General features: G+C 45.9%; 1 protein-coding gene across 2 annotated transcripts in view; it reads left to right on the top strand.

Annotated features, from left to right (window-relative positions):
* Positions 1–17,303, top strand: part of LOC128408652 (C-type lectin domain family 2 member B-like) — a 34,597-nt gene that overhangs the window by 8,423 nt on the left and 8,871 nt on the right. Inside the window, exons 4-6 of one of the 2 annotated variants that reach the window (XM_053378630.1) lie at positions 3,975–4,132; positions 5,436–5,533; positions 6,780–6,959. The exons of the other annotated variant lie outside the window; for it this stretch is intronic. Coding sequence (XP_053234605.1) covers positions 3,975–4,132; positions 5,436–5,533; positions 6,780–6,891 — 368 coding nt within the window. The 3' untranslated portion in view covers positions 6,892–6,959. Of the gene's footprint in view, positions 1–3,974; positions 4,133–5,435; positions 5,534–6,779; positions 6,960–17,303 lie in introns of those variants that run through there. 2 annotated transcript variants of the gene reach the window in all.

Raw genomic sequence — 17,303 nt, 5'->3', positions numbered from 1 at the left:
GGGATCACATTCATCCAGTGCTTTACCAACTGCACTGGCTCCCAGTGGAGTACAGGGTCAGGAGTAAGGTGCTGGTTTTGACCTTTAAAGTCCTGTGCGACCTAGGACCCACTTACCTACGGGACCGCCTCTCCTGGTATGCCCTGCGGAGGACGTTAAGGTCCACAAATGACAACATTTTGGAGGTCCTGGGTCTCAAGGTGGTTAGATTGGTCTCAACTAGGGCCAGGGCCTTTTCAGTACTGGCCCTGACTTGGTGGAACACTCTTGTCACAAGAAACTAGGGCCCTGCGGGACTTGACATCTTTCCGCAGGGCCTGCAAGACAGAGCTGTTCCACCTGGCCTTTGGTTTGGACTCAGTCTGACCCTTATGTTTCCCTCCCCTTATGGTCTTGATTTATTGGCTACTTTTAAAATGAGGCTGCATTTTAAATTGCATTTTAACCTGTATTTTAAATTGTGGGGGGGTTTTGTTTTTTTCCTTTTCCCTTTTTCTTTTTTCCCCTATTACGTTTTTACTGTGATTTTATTGGTGTTAGCCGCCCTGAGCCCTGCTCCCTTTCTCCCCCACAACAAACACTCTGTGAGGTGAGTGAGGCTGAGAGACTTCAGAGAAGTGTGACTAACCCAAGGTCACCCAGCAGCTGCATGTGGAGGAGCGGGGAAGCGAACCCAGTTCACCAGATTACGAGTCCAGCTCTCTTAACCACTACACCACGCTGGGTCTCACGCTGGAGGAGGAGAAAGGCAGAATCTTCTGGGCTGGTGGGCTGGCTGGTTGAAAGCAGTTTGGGAGAGATACCTTGGCCTCCAGAGCTGCCCTGCTGTGGGGGACAAGCCTCTCTTGAGATAGCCATGCTGTAAGATCTGGACTCCCTCCATCCAAACTCAGCTATAAAGATGTGAATAAAACATACTTCTTAAAGCCACTATGGCCTCTGCTGCACCTTCATTTCCCCAGACCCTGGAAGAAGGCCAAGACCCCTAGAATCTTGTGCACTACTGGGCAGAGATTGGGGTGGCTTCTAACAGTATTCCACAAAAGGCAGGAAATGGCTAAGGTCAGCACTGGGTGACTTTCCTTGTGGTAAGTGTTGCTTTGATAGACATGGCAGAAAAACGAATTATAACTTTGGGCCCATGTAGACCACTGTTTTATTGAAGGTGGATTATGCAGCATGTTCTTGACACAATAATAGTGCATCGGTAGTGGGCTTATCCTGCTTTATTCATTCATTCATTCATTCGGCTGGGCTTCCCCAATGCTCCCACATTGCCGCAGTAGAAGGAGGCGAGTGGGAGGCAGCTTTGTCAGGGGCAGTAGAGGCAGAGAATCTATCCTCAGCCCCCCTGCCAGCCACAAGCTGTGCTTTTGACTAGGAGCTCCTCATCTCCCACACCTGGTGGCCCCAGAGCATCAGCTCCCCTACACAACGAAACCCCCCTAAACAAATAATGGAAACCTCTGAATAGCATGCAAAATTGTGGTTGGGAAAAAATACCTAAAGCAGTGGTTAGAAAAAACGAAGCAGTGGTTGGGAGGGGGGAGGAAATCCCCTAAAATACAGTTTGTAATCTGTCAAGGATTACAGATCTGCTCCAGGCAATCCTTCGTATTGTTACAAAAGTTGGGTGCCAACCCCACCCCACTCTCTACTGAGCAGTAGCAAGGTCCAGGGGGATTCCAGGCACTCACCCAGGGTCTCTGTTCTTCTGGAAAATTGAGACATGGCACAGACTGTTGTTGTTTAGTCGTTTAGTCGTGTCCGACTCTTCGTGACCCCATGGACCAGAGCACGCCAGGCACTTCTGTCTTCCACTGCCTCCCACAGTTTGGTCAAACTCATGCTTCGAGAACACTGTCCAACCATCTCGTCCTGTCATTTTTTCTCCTTGTGCCCTCAGTCTTACCCAACATCAGAGTTTTTTCCAGAGAGTATTCTCTACTCATGAGGTGGCCAAAGTATTGGAGCCTCAGCTTCAGGATCTGTCCTTCCAATGAGCACTCAGGGCTGATTTCCTTCAGAATGGATCAGTTTGATCTTCTTGCAGTCCATGGGACTCTCAAGAGTCTCCTCCAGCACCATAATTCAAAAGCATCGATTCTTCGGCAATCAGCCTTCTTTACGGTCCAGCTGTCACTTACAACAGAGACTGTTGTAGCTTTAAGAAATATGGTTCATTCACCTACAGTATTTACACCTTCGGTCGGCATCTAGGGAGTTCAGATCTTACAGCATAGTCATTTCAAGAGCGGTTTGTCCCCCACAGCAGGGCAGCTCTGGAGTCTAAGGCATCTCTCTCATCTCTTCAACCACTCTGCCCAAGATGGCTAATAATAATAATAATAATAATAATAATAATAATAATAATTTATTTATACCCTGCCCATCTGGCTGAGTTTCCCCAGCCACTCTGGGCAGCTCCCAATCAAGCGTTAAAAACAATACAGCATTAAATATTAAAAACTTCCCTAAACAGGGCTGCCTTCAGATGTCTTTTAAAGATAAAAAGGTACCCCTGCCCGTACGGGCCAGTCTTGACAGACTCTAGGGTTGTGCACCCATCTCACTCAAGAGGCCGGGGGCCAGCGCTGTCCGGAGACACTTCCGGGTCACGTGGCCAGCGTGACATCGCTGCTCTGGCAAGCCAGAGCCGCACATGGAAACGCTGTTTACCTTCCAGCTAGTAAGCGGTCCCTATTTATCTACTTGCACCCGGGGGTGCTTTCAAACTGCTAGGTTGGCAGGCGCTGGGACCGAGCAGCGGGAGCTCACCCCGCCGCGGGGATTTGAACCGCCGACCTTTCGATCGGCAAGCCCTAGGCGCTGAGGCTTTTACCCACAGCGCCACCCGCGTCCCTCTTTTAAAGATAAGATAGCTGCTTATTTCCTTCACATCTGAGGGGAGGGTGTTCCACAGGGCGGGTGCAACTACCGAGAAAGCCCTCTGCCTGGTTCCCTGTAACTTCGTTTCTCTCAAGGAGGGAACCACCAGAAGGCCCTTAGCACTGGATCTCAGTGTCCGGGCTAAACAATAGGGGTCTTTCTTTCTCCTTCTCCTCCTTCCCAGAACACCTTACTAAAAGACTCCCTTTTCCCGTCACCTCACACCCAGCTACCCTGACACCATCTGCCTCCCCAGGCCAAAGGACCCCTTTTGTCGTGTTAACAGATTTCCTCTTTGCTAGGCCAGCCAGGCTGCTTTGCATAAGCCAGCCCAGGGATTTCTTGTCTGGGCACAATTCTGCAGTAGGTACCGTACTTTCTCCCATATCCCAATTAATCAATTGATTAATCATAATCTAGGGTTTAGGTGGGTCCCCCCCCAAAAAAAATCTATAACGCCATGTTTATTCAGGAATAAGTCCCACCATGTTCAATACAGTGGTACCTCGGGTTACATACGCTTCAGGTTACATACGCTTCAGATTACAGACTCCACTAACCCAGAAATAGTACCTCAGGCTAAGAACTTTACCTCAGGATGAGAACAGAAATTGCACAGTGGCAGCACAGGAGGCCCCATTAGCTAAAGTGGTGCTTCAGGTTAAGACCAGTTTCAGGTTAAGAATGGACCTCCGGAACGAATTAAGTACGTAACCAGAGATACCACTGTACAGGATTCAATTCAAGGGAACACATTTCTGTATGAAACACTGTCCTGTTGCAAATGTCATCCCCCCCCCCCGCCCCGGGGCAAGGTGCCTGAGAGGGTTGGGTGACACAGCTGCAGGCATTCCTGGAGGAAGCTAACTGGGCGAGGCTGGGACATGAAGAGCACCCTCCATGACCCCCCCCTGCTGGCCCCCCTCAATGTGTTGGGGGGAGTCAGCCCCCTGAGCCTCAGCGTCCCTTTCAACTCTGTGATTCTAAGATTATCTGATTCTGCCCATCGTATTCAAAAAGAGGAGGTTGGATAAGACAGCATCTAACTCTTTCTGTGTTTTTCTCCGGCCTAGGAAAAGCACCAGTCTGTTCTTGTAAGGAGCATGCATGTCCATCTGGTTGGAAAGCCTATGAGCAGAAATGCTACTACTTTTCAGATGTGGAAAAGAACTGGACCCTCAGCCAGAGCTTCTGTGCTTCACAGAAGGCCTCCTTGGCTGTGGTGGAAAGCGAGGACGAAATGGTGAGAAGTGCCAATATTTTGGCTGCTGAATATGAATGTCCTTTGCAATAGTGATAAAGCTGCTCAGCCATTAGGGGCTTTGGTGGACTTTATAAATGAAGTCTTTATCGGGCATAGGCAAACTCGGCCCTCCAGATGTTTTGGGACTACAACTCCCATGATCCCTAGCTAACAGGACCAGTGGTCAGGGATGATGGGAATTGTAGTCCCCAAAACATCTAGACAGCTGAGTTTGCCTATGCCTGGTCTTTATAATAATATAAAGCCTCTTAGAATTTTACCCGCAAAACACGAATGTATCATATAGATATTGGCAAAAGAGGTTTGCAATGCAATCCTAGCCATGCCTATGCATAAGTAAGTCCTATTGAATTGAATGGGGCTTTCTGCCAGGTAATAAAACTGCTACTATGTTTGAAAAGCTAAGCAGGGTCCGCTTTGGTTTCAAAGTGGATTGGGACCATGTGTTGAGGTTCCTGCATTTCGGACTAGAGGGCCCTTGGGCTCCCTTCCAGCTCTACGACTCTATGATTCATTACCCACATTATGTATGTCCTTGAAATACTGTTACAAGGTAAGTAAGGTTAAGATTGCACCCTAAGTCTTATTATTTCTTAAATGGAGATCCTCCAGTCCTAGGCCAAAGTAGGCTGCAGTAGATGGCAGGTCACAGCTGGTAACCTATCTAAGAAGGTAGGGGTTCACTCATTTATTTGAATGCTTAATAATAATAATAATAATAATAATAATAATAATAATTTATTTATTTATACCCCACTCATCTGGATGGGCTTCCCCAGCCACTCTGGGCAGCTTCCAACAAAATATTAAAATACTGTAATGCATCAAACATTAAAAGCTTCCCTAATTTGTTCACTTGGCACCTTCATTATACACCTTTAGCCGCCAGGCAAAAACGTTCCTTTTTAACCAGGCCTTTGGTTGAGCTGATTGACATCCTATGCCCTTTTTAAAAAAGTGTTTTTTGGGGGGAGAGCTATTGGATTGCTGTTTATATTTTTATCATGCATTTTGTAGTTTTTTATCTTGATACCTGAGACCCCTGGGTATAGGGCAGTATAGAAAATCAATAAACAAACAAACAGACAAAGGGTGGTATATAAGTGTATGTTAATCTACATTTCAGGCAACAACAATGAAATAACCATGTGCAAAATAAAAACAGAAAATGTGTATAGAGTCCAAGATATAAATCTCATCGAAGTACTTGCATATGTTCAGCTGCTGCACGATTTGCCTGTGATTCTAGCAACTTAACATTCATTTATTCTGATCATTAAAGCGCTTTGTGATGGGTCTAAAAGGCAAGAATTCCTTTTGGATCGGTGTCAGCAAAGAGCCAGGACAGCGCTGGAAATGGTTCCATGGAAACAGCTCGGCGTAAGTCCTCTCCTTTCTCTTCTGTCCTTCAGCGGTGAGACCACAAAACCAGATGCCTCCCCCTTGGGTAGTTGCACAGTTCATGACTGATGCCAGAAGAAGACTGATAGTTCTCCCAGCGGTTTTTAAAAACAAAAAACAAAACACAATAATAATATTCAAGGCTATGATGCAAACTTTCGCTCACATTTGCACCTGTAGCTGTGTCTTGTAGGTGCTCATAAAAAACAAGGTGGGGTTAAGTCAGCACCCATAAGCAGATCAGCTGAGCAAGAATCAGTAGGCTAGGCAGAATCCATTCTGTTATCCACCAGGCACAAATGTCTCTGTGCTATCTCTGTTCTTTGTGGGAACTTGGTCTATAAATAAGGGGGCTTTCAGCACCCTGGACAGGTCACTGGCAGCTGATTCTACATCCCACCTAGACTACCCCTCCTAGGCTCCTTTCAGCTAAACGCAAAGCCTTAAAGCAACAACCCTCTGGCCATGGCCTCTCCATCTAATCTTGCTTATGTTGTAGAGAAGGAACTGAGAGCATCAAACACCTGACTATAGTTCTTTTGGGGAAATGCTATAGTTCCTTTGGGGAATCCAGCTAAGCGGCTGCTGTTTCTGGTGGAACAAGTTTGCATTGTTTTGGACTCCAATACTACCGATGTACATAACTATTATGTGCAAGTGATGGTAAGCCATCTTAGCAGGTCAATGTGTTGGCCAGGATCAGTTCCTGCATAACATTTTGCTTTGGTGCAATTACTTTCTGATGTAAAGCTATGAGAGTGTGACGGGGTGAGCTCCCGTTGCTCGGTCCCTGCTCCTGCCAACCTAGCAGTTTGAAAGCACGTCAAAGTGCAAGTAGATAAATAGGTACCACTCCGGTGGGAAGGTAAATGGTGTTCCATGCACTGCTTTGGCTCGCCAGAAGCGGCTTAGTCATGCTGACCACATGACCGGGAAGCTGTACGCTGGCTCCCTCAGCCTATAGAGCAAGATGAGTGCCGCAACCCCAGAGTCGTCCGCGATTGGACCTAACAGTCAGGGGTACCTTTACCTTACATTTCTAGGAAAAATCAGTGAGCAATCTAGATGCTCAAGGATTCTCCCTGCCCATTTCTCTCCTCCCTGAAGGTTCACGGCTTACCAGTCTAGATGAAATCTCCCTGTTAGTAACTCTGTTCTCAGAAGTTTTCTATTTACTGCTGTCAGGGAAATACCAACTCTTGCATAACTCTTGCTTGTGTTGAAGGTTGGATGTCAGTGGAAACGGAGGAAACTGTCCCTATCTACTTGACGAACCCACACCCAACTTCTTAAGATGCAGCAATGAACACCACTTCATCTGCGCCAAAACTATGTAAGAGGCTGGAGCAGTGCCTGGTGTGAACCACACAGTGTGATATTTATATAAACTATTTACTGATTCATATTCTATAGCCTTTTAAATGTGTTTTCGTTTTTACATTCAGCCCTGTTCTTAAGGGTTCGGGGCCTTACGGAAAGAAAACAGCAGGCGTATCTCAAGCTATTCTGAGGTAATGAACTAATAGTGCCTGTAGTTGCAGCTGCGTCCTGACTCAACTTGCCCATTGAGCAAGTGCTGACCTTTCAACAGTCATATGCAGCAGGGGGTGAAACCTGCAGTTCCCAGAATTGCTATCCTGCACTTGCCAGTACAGTGGTGCCCCGCAAGACGAAATTAATTCGTTCCGCGAGTTTTTCCGTCTTGCGGTTTTTTCGTCTTGCGAAGCACGGTTTCCGACAAAGTTTTTGAAAAGCTGCAAAAAGCACCAAAGTGCTTCAAAAACCTCAAAAAAGGCTACCGCACCGCGTGCTAAGAGTTGCTCCTCAAAGTTACAGTTTTGTAGTGGTTTTAAGAAAACGGAAACAAACTTGCAAGACGTTTTCCTTCCATCTTGCGAAGCAAGCCCATAGGGAAATGCGTCTTGTGAAGCGGCTAAAAAAACGAAAAACTCTTTCGTCTAGCGAGTTTTTCGTCTTCCGAGGCGTTCGTCTTGCGGGGTACCACTGTACAACTTGCATCTGAACCAGTGGCATGCCTTCCATGGACCAGAGGGACTAGCTTAGTCCCCCGTGTTTCTGGTGAAATTAGACACACAAACATCTGTGCTTCATTTCCAGAAGAAACCCTTCCTCCTCCCTTCACCTTCTTGCTTCTCCTCCCTCCTTCGACCTTACTTTCCTGAGCCTCTTCTTTAGCCCGCTCTAGCCAAGTCGGAGGGGCTGCCTTCCTTGCACGGCAGATCCGAGGGCGCGTCCTCCTGGTGGCGCAGAGTAGCGGGCGCATACTCAGACGCAGAGGGAAGCGGCTCCTGCAACTGAGTTCCTCTACCACCGGTGCTATTATTCTCCCCTCTGCATTGGCACAGAGGCGAGGCATGCTCTTTAGCAGGCTTCCTCAAACTCGAACCTCCAGGTGGTTTGAGACTACAGTTCCCATCATCCCTGACCACTGGTCCTGCTAGCTAGGGATCATGGGAGTTGTAGGCCAAAAACACCTGGAGGGCTGAGTTTGAGGAGGGCTGCTCTTTAGCATGGAAAGGGACTTGGTTGAAGGAGCCGCTTTCCTCCACGTCTAACCACGCGCCGCCAGAACTGTTGCTTACTGCAGTGTGTATTGATTTATCTTTTTTTCCTTTTCCTTTTTTTTTTTTACAAGGGAAACGAATCACGTGAGCACCCCTGAGATCTCCCCTGCCTTCTATGCATTGCTTCCCCCCCCCCGTCTCTCGCACCCCCCAATGCTTTTGCCTCCGCCTTTATTAGTGCTTGCCGGGGGCTGCTGTGTGTGTCTCTGTGTGTACTGGTGCCAGCGCCTTCTCTGGCCCCAGGCACAGATTTTTGAGGTGGCGCGCGAAGCAGGCGTCCCCATGCGGGCGCCCCAGGAGCCGGATGCAAGAGGCTCAGAGAAAAAGAAAGCGAGCAGAGAAGAGTGTCAGAGAGAAAGGGCTCTGCGCAGCTGCCGGGCGGGGGGAGGAAGGGTGTTGCCAAGGGGAAATCAGCACCTTCAAGCCTGCGCGCCGCTTTGCTTTTTGTTTTTAAATCATTTTTATTGATTTCCCAATAAAGACAGCCAATCAACATGTCCACGTCATAATCTAATTGAAAACAAAAAACTAAAATAAAAAAGACCAAATTGTAATCCAATTTTTAATTATTAATTTTTCCGGGCTCCCCGTAGTCTGGACCTCTGAAGCATATCTCCAAATTTCAGTCCTGCCTCCTCTCGTTGTTTTCATATTTTCCACATCCCGATCTTAACGCTTTAAAGTTCTCCGTCCCTGGCTCTACGATTCTCTGTCATGTCAAAATCATATATCCTTTCGTCTGTTGAATACAGCTTTATTTGTGTATATGTATTTTTTCAACTGTCTATTTGCCAGTGCAGCTTCCCCTGACTCCATTCCAATTTTCTAATCCGGGCTGTTGTCCAAACTTTTTGTTTGAGATCTAATAACATAGTAGCTTCCACATTGTTAGGTTCTTACTGTAAATTGTTGAGCATACTGTTTGCAATAGAGTGTATCTCGGGTTACATACTGTCAGGGAACTGCCATCTGAGACTAAGGAGGTGAAAGGGCTCATGGAGGGTGAGAGAGACCATTCAGCGGAGGAGGGGACCAGCAGGGGGAGAAGTGGAGTTCCAAGGGAAAGTGAGTCGGAGGGAGGGCTCAGAGACACTTCAAGCGGGAGCAGCGGGGAGATTTCAGGACCTCCTGTAGGGACACCCACTCCTCGGCGGAAACTGTCACGCCGAGAGTCCAGAAGACGCGTTTCCGTTAAGGAGCTTTTATGCTGGAAGAAGTTCCGTAAACGCCCACTGTCCGATTCAACGAGCGATTGATGGAGTCATGTTTAAGGAGCTCCATCACAGACAGAGGTTTGGGGACTTAGCCAAACTCTGAGGGATTAGGATTTTACGCACAAGCAGCTCATCATCCCATCACACATACGCTACAGGTTACAGACTCTGCTAACCCAGAAATATTACCTCGGGTTAAGAACTTTGCTTCAGGATGAGAACGGAAATCGTGCTCCGGTAGCAAGGCAGCAGCGGGAGGCCCCATTAGCTAAAGTGGTGCTTCAGGTTAAGAACAGTTTCAGGTTAAGAGCGGACATCCAGAATGAATTAAGTTCTTAACCCGAGGTACCACTGTATTGTAATGTAAATGAACTGTATTCCACACATGACCCGGAAGCTGTACACCAGCTCCCTCGGCCAGTAAAGCGAGATGAGCGCCGCAACCCTAGAGTCATCCGCGACTGAACCTAATGGTCAGGGGTCCCTTTACCTTTACTGTTGTCCATAGAAGAGGATGGTGAAAGTTGATGCCTCTGAACATTGCAGAGTGTGGCACCCTGCCAAGTACACTAGTGGCCATAATTGTGGAAACCTTTTGGGGAAAGTGTATTTCCACGATTTTTGGAGTAATACCATAAATTACATATCAATGGAAAAATAATTTAATGAAGAATGTAATGCAACAAAGTTGGTTCAATTATCTGTATTCTATCAAAAGTTATAGCCAAATAACCAGAAAAGGAGTGTTTATAGAGAGGTAATCAAGTGCCATCTTGTTTTGGCAATGATGGCTCATAACACCACTTTTTCTTTCTTTTTCTTTTTAGTAATGCCATAAAATTATACATCAATGGAAAGATAATTGAACCATCAAACCTCGGAAATACACTTTTTCTAAAAGGTTTCCACAATTTTGGCCACTAGTGTAACTGCTGCCTGCTGAAGGCCGTTCTAGAGTTATGGGATAGGAGGGTGGGGAATTCCCATGTGTAGGATATCCGTGTGTGTGTTTTAAACAAATCAAGTGATTAAGTGCTGGGAAGGTGTGATCGCCCTGTTCTAATACTTTCCCCTGCCAAATATTGGATGCATTGGATGGTGTAAAAGCAGCTCCACTGAACGCCGACCATTGGGCAGATCCTGCAACTATTCTAAAAAAAATGCTGGCTACTGGCTACGGTGTAGTTTGCCAAGGCAACTAGCCCTAACTGTTCCCCTACAAAAAAAAATGTCGCCGCACATCACTGGTCTAAACAAAATAAAGATGACTGGGTGTTTCACACACAACCTTGCTGTTATTTTTTGTTGTTACCCCACACTTCCCGTCTCAAAAGAGACGCTCAAGATGGCCACTGTAGTGGGACATTTGCAGGGCTTTGGTTCTCAGGAGAACTATGGCTTGTTATCTCTCATTAGGACAACAACTCAGACATTGTATATACTGGGGTAGCCAACACGGCGCCCTTAAAACGACATGGACTACAACACCCCATTGGCAGGAGTAACTGGAGTTGTCATGTTAGCTTCCCATATGTGCATGTTGGCTGCCCTGTGTTGGCATGCACAGCAATTATCCCACTATCTTCCCTAGAACACTGGTGTTCCAGGCTGTTGTATGTTTCTTATTTATCAGGTAATTTATTAAACTGGTTTAAAAAAAATAAAATTCAACTGGCTTCCTCAAAACATCGCATGAGTCACAACATTCAGCCACCAAAAGTATCCCAGGACTCTTCAGTTCTCAAAAACAGCAGGGTTTGGCTTCTCACCTGGTTTAAATGATGAGGTACCTTAAGCCAGTTTCCTCAGATTCTCGATCCCCCGCCTTGGAATGGGTGAATCAGTCAATGTATGTTTCTCTTACTTTCCTATTTTAGTTCTCCACATTTCCATCTCAATTTTTGATATTATTATTATTATTATTATTATCATCATCATCATCATCATCATTAGTGTAGTGGTTAAGAGAGCTAGACTCGTAATCTGATGAACCGGGTTCACGTCTCCGCTCCTCCACATGCAGCTGCTGGGTGACCTTGGGCCAGTCACACTTCTCTGAAGTCTCTCAGCCCCACTCACCTCACAGAGTGTTTGTTGTGGGGGAGGAAGGGAAAGGAGATTGTTAGCCGCTTTGAGACTCCTTCAGGTAGTGATAAAGCGGGATATCAAATCCAAACTACTACTCCTCCTCCTCCTCCTCCTCCTTCTTCTTCTTCTTCTTCTTCTTCTTCTTATTCTTATTCTTATTCTTATTCTTATTCTTATTATTATTATTTTATAAACTCCTCATGGAAATGCATCAGCATTGTAGTGGGAATGTCTCATAATATATGCATTTGAATGCAAATTTCCCCTAATGTATACATTTTTGTAAGGCAAAAGCAGCAAACAGAATGGGTGGGATACGAATGAGCAGAATGTGTTCCTGGTGCCTGTTCAATATGGGCTGGCTTGCCTGCTTTCTTGCAGGCTGCAGGAAACTGAGCAGACTCACCTACGTAAATGCTCAGCTATGCTAAAGGCATCCACACTTCTCCTTTTTACTTTCATGACATCATGTATGGCCCTCATATTCAGCAGCAAGGATTTTGTAATGTCATTGCAAAATGGCCGTGTGCTTTTGAAAGAGGGGTGGGAAGCTGAATACTTGTGAGGGAAGGAACTGATGCGTGGGAAACAAAGGCTGGTGCTGTACACACACAAACAAACAAACAAACACACACACACACACACACACACACACACAACTGTCATGTAATTCTACTCAATATTGATCCAGAGCAGAACTCTGACGTATAGTTAGCAGAGTAAAGACTTAAACACGTTGCAGAATTCCCAAAAAGTAGACCAGAGGCAATTAATATTTCATCCAGCAGAGCTTTACTGAAGGCAAATGAGCATAATGGTCACATTCAGGATTGGCACAGTCCATAAGTCTAGTTGCAACAGACTTAACTTAAACTTACAATAACTTATAATAAGTCTAAACCTTAACACTATAGTACAGAACACCACACCAGAAGGAAGAGAGATGGAAAGAGGAAATAAAACCCAGGCCTCCTTCTGGCCTGACTTTGATAGCATGACCTTGACAGAAGAGATAACAAAACCAGTTTAAGCCAGCTGTACTCAGCTTCTCTGAAAGAATAATCCAAACATCATGAGCCAGTGTGGTGTAGTGGTTAAGAGCAGTAGTCTCGTAATCTGGTGAACCGGGTTCGCATCTCCGCTCCTCCACATGCAGCTGCTGGGTGACCTTGGGCCAGTCACACTTCTCTGAAGTCTCTCAGCCTCACTCACCTCACAGAGTGTTGTGGGGGAGGAAGGGAAAGAAGAATGTTAGCCGCTTTGAGACTCCTTAGGGTAGTGATAAAGCAGGATATCAAATCCAAACTTTTCTTCTTCTGCTTGCTTCTTTCACAGAGAAGCTTCCAGAACCCTCTTGAATCAATTAGAATAGGAAAGATCTCTACGTATCAGATCAATACTTACTGTACTAAGAAATGTAAACTGACACAAACACACAAACTTCACCTGTGGATTTATTTTTTTACAACAAACACTGCATGGAACTAGATGTTTCATCAGATGAGAGGCTGCCAAGGAAACTATCAGCACTGCCTGTTTTCTGTAGCAAGCATCTTTCTGTTTTTGGAGGCAGCCATTTAACAGCCATTAAGTGGCAAGGTGGGAGGCAAGAAAGGAAGGACTTTGTCTTGCAGCAGGATCCACAGGGGCAGCAGATTCTGACGTAGATCTTTATTCCCTCACTTGTTCCTGATCAGATGCACCGACTCAGGAAAGAGATTGGGGAAAGGGGGCCGACGTGACTTGACAACATCACATCTGGGTGCCATGCGCAATGTTGCAACGTTGTGCATGATACCTGGATGTCATACTTGTGGGAATGTTCAGGGAGTCAGGAGAGGATATATTGTTTACTTATATCCTTCCCAACTTGTGTTAACAAGTTCTATGATTTAGCAGAGTAACAGTCTCCTTTTAAACTTACACATCGAATAACGTCTTTGCCAAGCTTGCATAAGCCTCTAAAATAAGTTTCCTTTATTCCCTCTTAAAAGAATAGACACGATACAGTCTTGTATAAAAGTATATAAAATAGTTTACTCACATTCTGTTCACAGAAGGATCCCAGAAGGCAGACTTAGGTTACAAAATATATACATGTGTCCATCCCATTAGGAGATAGTTCCTTCCTGAGCATCTCAGGCTAAGGAGATGTTGCTTCTTTGAGGAATGGAGTCAGAGAGATGGCTGCCTCCCTTGTGCTATTTTGTTACCTGCACAGGTGAGGTCATGCCCACCTCTGGTCACATGTAGAGGAAGTTTGTCCCAGCCCAGGAGGAAACAAGAAGTTCCGACTGGCTGGTCCAGACATGTCCACTCTAGGAATGTTGTATTTGACTGCTCTGTGTTTCACACCCCACAATATTCAGGGCCTGGACACAACGCCATCAGGTGTGATGTCTGAGCATCACAAGGCAGCTCAACTTCCATGGCCAGCAGCTTCTCTGTCTCCTTTTCCTCCTCCTTCTGCCGCCACCATGGGCCAGGGGTTGCTTCCTCACAAGAGGAGGAGGTGCCACTGCATTCCTGGCTCATGCAACACCCAGACATCACACTTGACAGTGTTGCATCTGGGTGTTGTGCACGACAGTGTCACATCCAGGCATCATGGACAATGTCGTGACATCATGTGTGATGTCTGGGCAAACATTGAGGGGGCCCAGTGTCCCACTAACAAATATTGCAGAGATGCCACATGAGCGAGATGAACAAACACCCAGCAATAAAAGATAATGGGAGAGGATTTACCCCAGCAAATTATTTGTCAAAATTACAAATACCCAAATACAGACGGTCATTTACCCTCGCTAGATTCAACGTGCTGCCATCTGCCTTACTGCAGGGCAGATTCGAGGGTAAACCATACGTGGAAAGAGTCTGCCCCTGCGGCTCGATGGAGGTAGAAACTGTCTCTCATGTCTTGTTACGCTGCGGTTTCCACAGGGATATACACTCGGTACTTATCACTCCTGTTATACAAAAATCTCCAAATGGGTCCAAACTTCAATGGCTAAAACTCCTGGTAGAGGACAAGGATCTAGAGATCACGCTAAGCGTGGCCAAATTCTGTGCGACTGCCATAAAACCTAGGGAACAAGCTGTACTACCAAAATGATTAAAATGACAATTTTAGGTTATATTTTAGTGATCAAGATTTAATATATATATTTTAACTGCCGCTGTATCTGAATTGTCTCTATACCCAATTGCAATTCAATGTATTCCTGTTGTGTTTTATGATTTTCCTGATATTGTAAGTGAGCCGGAACTGGTCTGTAACTGCAATAATAAAATTCAATTCAATATTGCGGAGGGGTTCAGTCCCTAGGAGTCAGCACCCCTGTTCCTGAAGTAGTTACTCCCTGGTGATGAGGTGTGCACCAGTTTCTAGTTCACCACAGGTGCCAAAATGTCTGCCCTGCAACAAACTATCAATTCTTATTTTTTTCTCCTTTTTCTTTCTTAAAGTGGATGGGATAATTACGGTACTTTTTCCAGAGGGTGTCTAACGCAACATATTTTTGTTTTGGTTATAGCAGGCAGGAAATACATTCTAGATTGCATATGCTTGACAATACATGGGAGCAGAACAGTGTCGGAGGCAACACAGGGCGTGTTCACAATATACTTCCTTCCCCTCTGCCTAAGAATGCAAAGAGCATGCTGCAGCTACTGCTGCCACTGTAGCAGAGGCAGAAGCCAAGACATTCATTGGAGGCCGAATCTGCTGCATCCTCATTAGTCCCCTCCCTGCCCCCCCCAACCTGTGGATCCTTCCACCTGAAGCAGTCACTCACCTTGCCTCATGCTCCCATCAGTCCCAGCCAGCATCATGGTCAGCAATGAGGGGAGCTGGAGTCTGGCAGCATCTGCCTCATAGAATCATAGAAGCATTGCATTGTAGAGTTGGAAGGGACCCCAAGGGTCATCTAGTCCAACCCCGGCAAGGAAGGAATCTTTTGCCCAAAGTGGGGCGCAAACCCATGACCCCGAGATTAAGTGTCTCATGCTCTACTGGGTGTGCTGTCCCAGGACCACTGGTTCCCCACCTCCCTCTGTAAAGAGCAGTGTACACTCATGCAAACAGAACAGACAAACAAGTCCTGCAGTCCCACACCCATCAAAGCCTTGTCTGTCGCTTTTACATAATAATAATAATTTCAATTTCTCGACTTTAAGAAAGCCGACTTCATAAAACTTAGGGAAGTGCTGGGTGAGATCCCATGGACAGTAATACTAAAAGGAAAGGGAGTTCATGATGGCTGGGAGTTTGTTAAGAGGGAGATAGTAAAAGCACAACTTCAGGCAATACCATTGAGACGGAAACATGGAAGGTGCCTAAAGAAGCCAGGGTGGCTATCTAAAGAACTTTTAACTGAGTTAAGATTAAAAAAGGATGTGTACAAAAAATGGAAAAGGGGGGAAACCACCAAAGAGGAATTCAAACAAATAGCCAGCACGTGTAGACACAAAGTCAGAAAAGCTAAAGCACAGAATGAACTCAGGCTTGCTAGAGAGGTTAAAAGCAACAAAAAAGGCTTTTATGGGTATGTTCGTAGCAAAAGGAAGAACAAAGAAGCAGTGGGTCACTTAGAGGAGAAGATGGTGAAATGCAAACAGGGGACACAGAAAGGGCTGAACTCCTCAATGCCTTCCTTGCCTCAGTCTTCTCCGATAAAGAAAACAACGCCCGACCTGAAGAATTTGGAGCAAATGATTCAGCCCAGAATAACTAAGGAGATAGTACAAGAATACTTGGCTAGTCTAGATGTATTCAAGTCTCCAGGGCCAGATGAACTGCATCCAAGAGTATTAAAAGAACTGGCAGATGTGATTTCAGAACCACTGGCAGTCATCTTTGAGAATTCCTGGAAAACAGGCGAAGTCCCAGCAGACTGGAGGAGGGCAAATGTTGTCCCTATTTTCAAAAAGGGAGAAAGAGAGGACCCAAATAATTACCGCCCAGTCAGTCTGACATCAATACCAGGGAAGATTCTGGAGCAGATCATTAAGCAAACAGTCTGTGAGCACCTAGAAAGGAATGCTGTGATCACCAATAGTCAGCATGGATTTCTGAAAAATAAGTCATGTCAGACTGACCTGATCTCGTTTTTTGACAGAATTACAAGCCTGGTAGATGAAGGGAATGCAGTGGATGTAGCCTACCTTGATTTCAGCAAGGCATTTGACAAGGTGCCCCATTATATTCTTGTAAAGAAGCTGGTAGAATGCGATCTTGACTATGCTACCACTCAGTGGATTTGTAACTGGCTGACTGACCGAACCCAAAGGGTGCTAATCAATGGTTCCTCTTCATCCTGGAGAAGAGTGACTAGTGGGGTGCCACAGGGTTCTGTCTTGGGCCCGGTCTTATTCAACATCTTTATCAACGACTTGGAAGATGGACTCAAGGGCATCCTGATCAAATTTGCAGATGACACCAAACTGGGAGGGGTGGCTAACACCCCAGAGGACAGAATCACACTTCAAAACGACCTTGACAGATTAGAGAACTGGGCCAAAACAAACAAGATGAATTTTAACAGGGAGAAATGTAAAGTATTGCACTTGGGCAAAAAAAATGAGAGGCACAAATACAAGATGGGTGACACCTGGCTTGAGAGCACTACATGTGAAAAGGATCTAGGAGTCTTGGTTGACCACAAACTTGACATGAGCCAACAGTGTGACGCGGCAGCTAAAAAAGCCAATGCAATTCTGGCCTGCATCAATAGGAGTATAGCATCTAGATCAAGGGAAGTAATAGTGCCACTGTATTCTGCTCTGGTCAGACCTCACCTGGAGTACTGTGTCCAGTTCTGGGCACCACAGTTCAAGAAGGACACTGACAAACTGGAACGT

The sequence above is a fragment of the Podarcis raffonei genome, chromosome 2 (genome assembly GCF_027172205.1).
Source record: "Podarcis raffonei isolate rPodRaf1 chromosome 2, rPodRaf1.pri, whole genome shotgun sequence".
Classification (NCBI taxonomy): domain Eukaryota; kingdom Metazoa; phylum Chordata; class Lepidosauria; order Squamata; family Lacertidae; genus Podarcis; species Podarcis raffonei.
The sequence above is the reverse complement of the archived record's forward strand: the minus strand, read 5'-3'. Positions and strand labels throughout refer to the sequence as shown.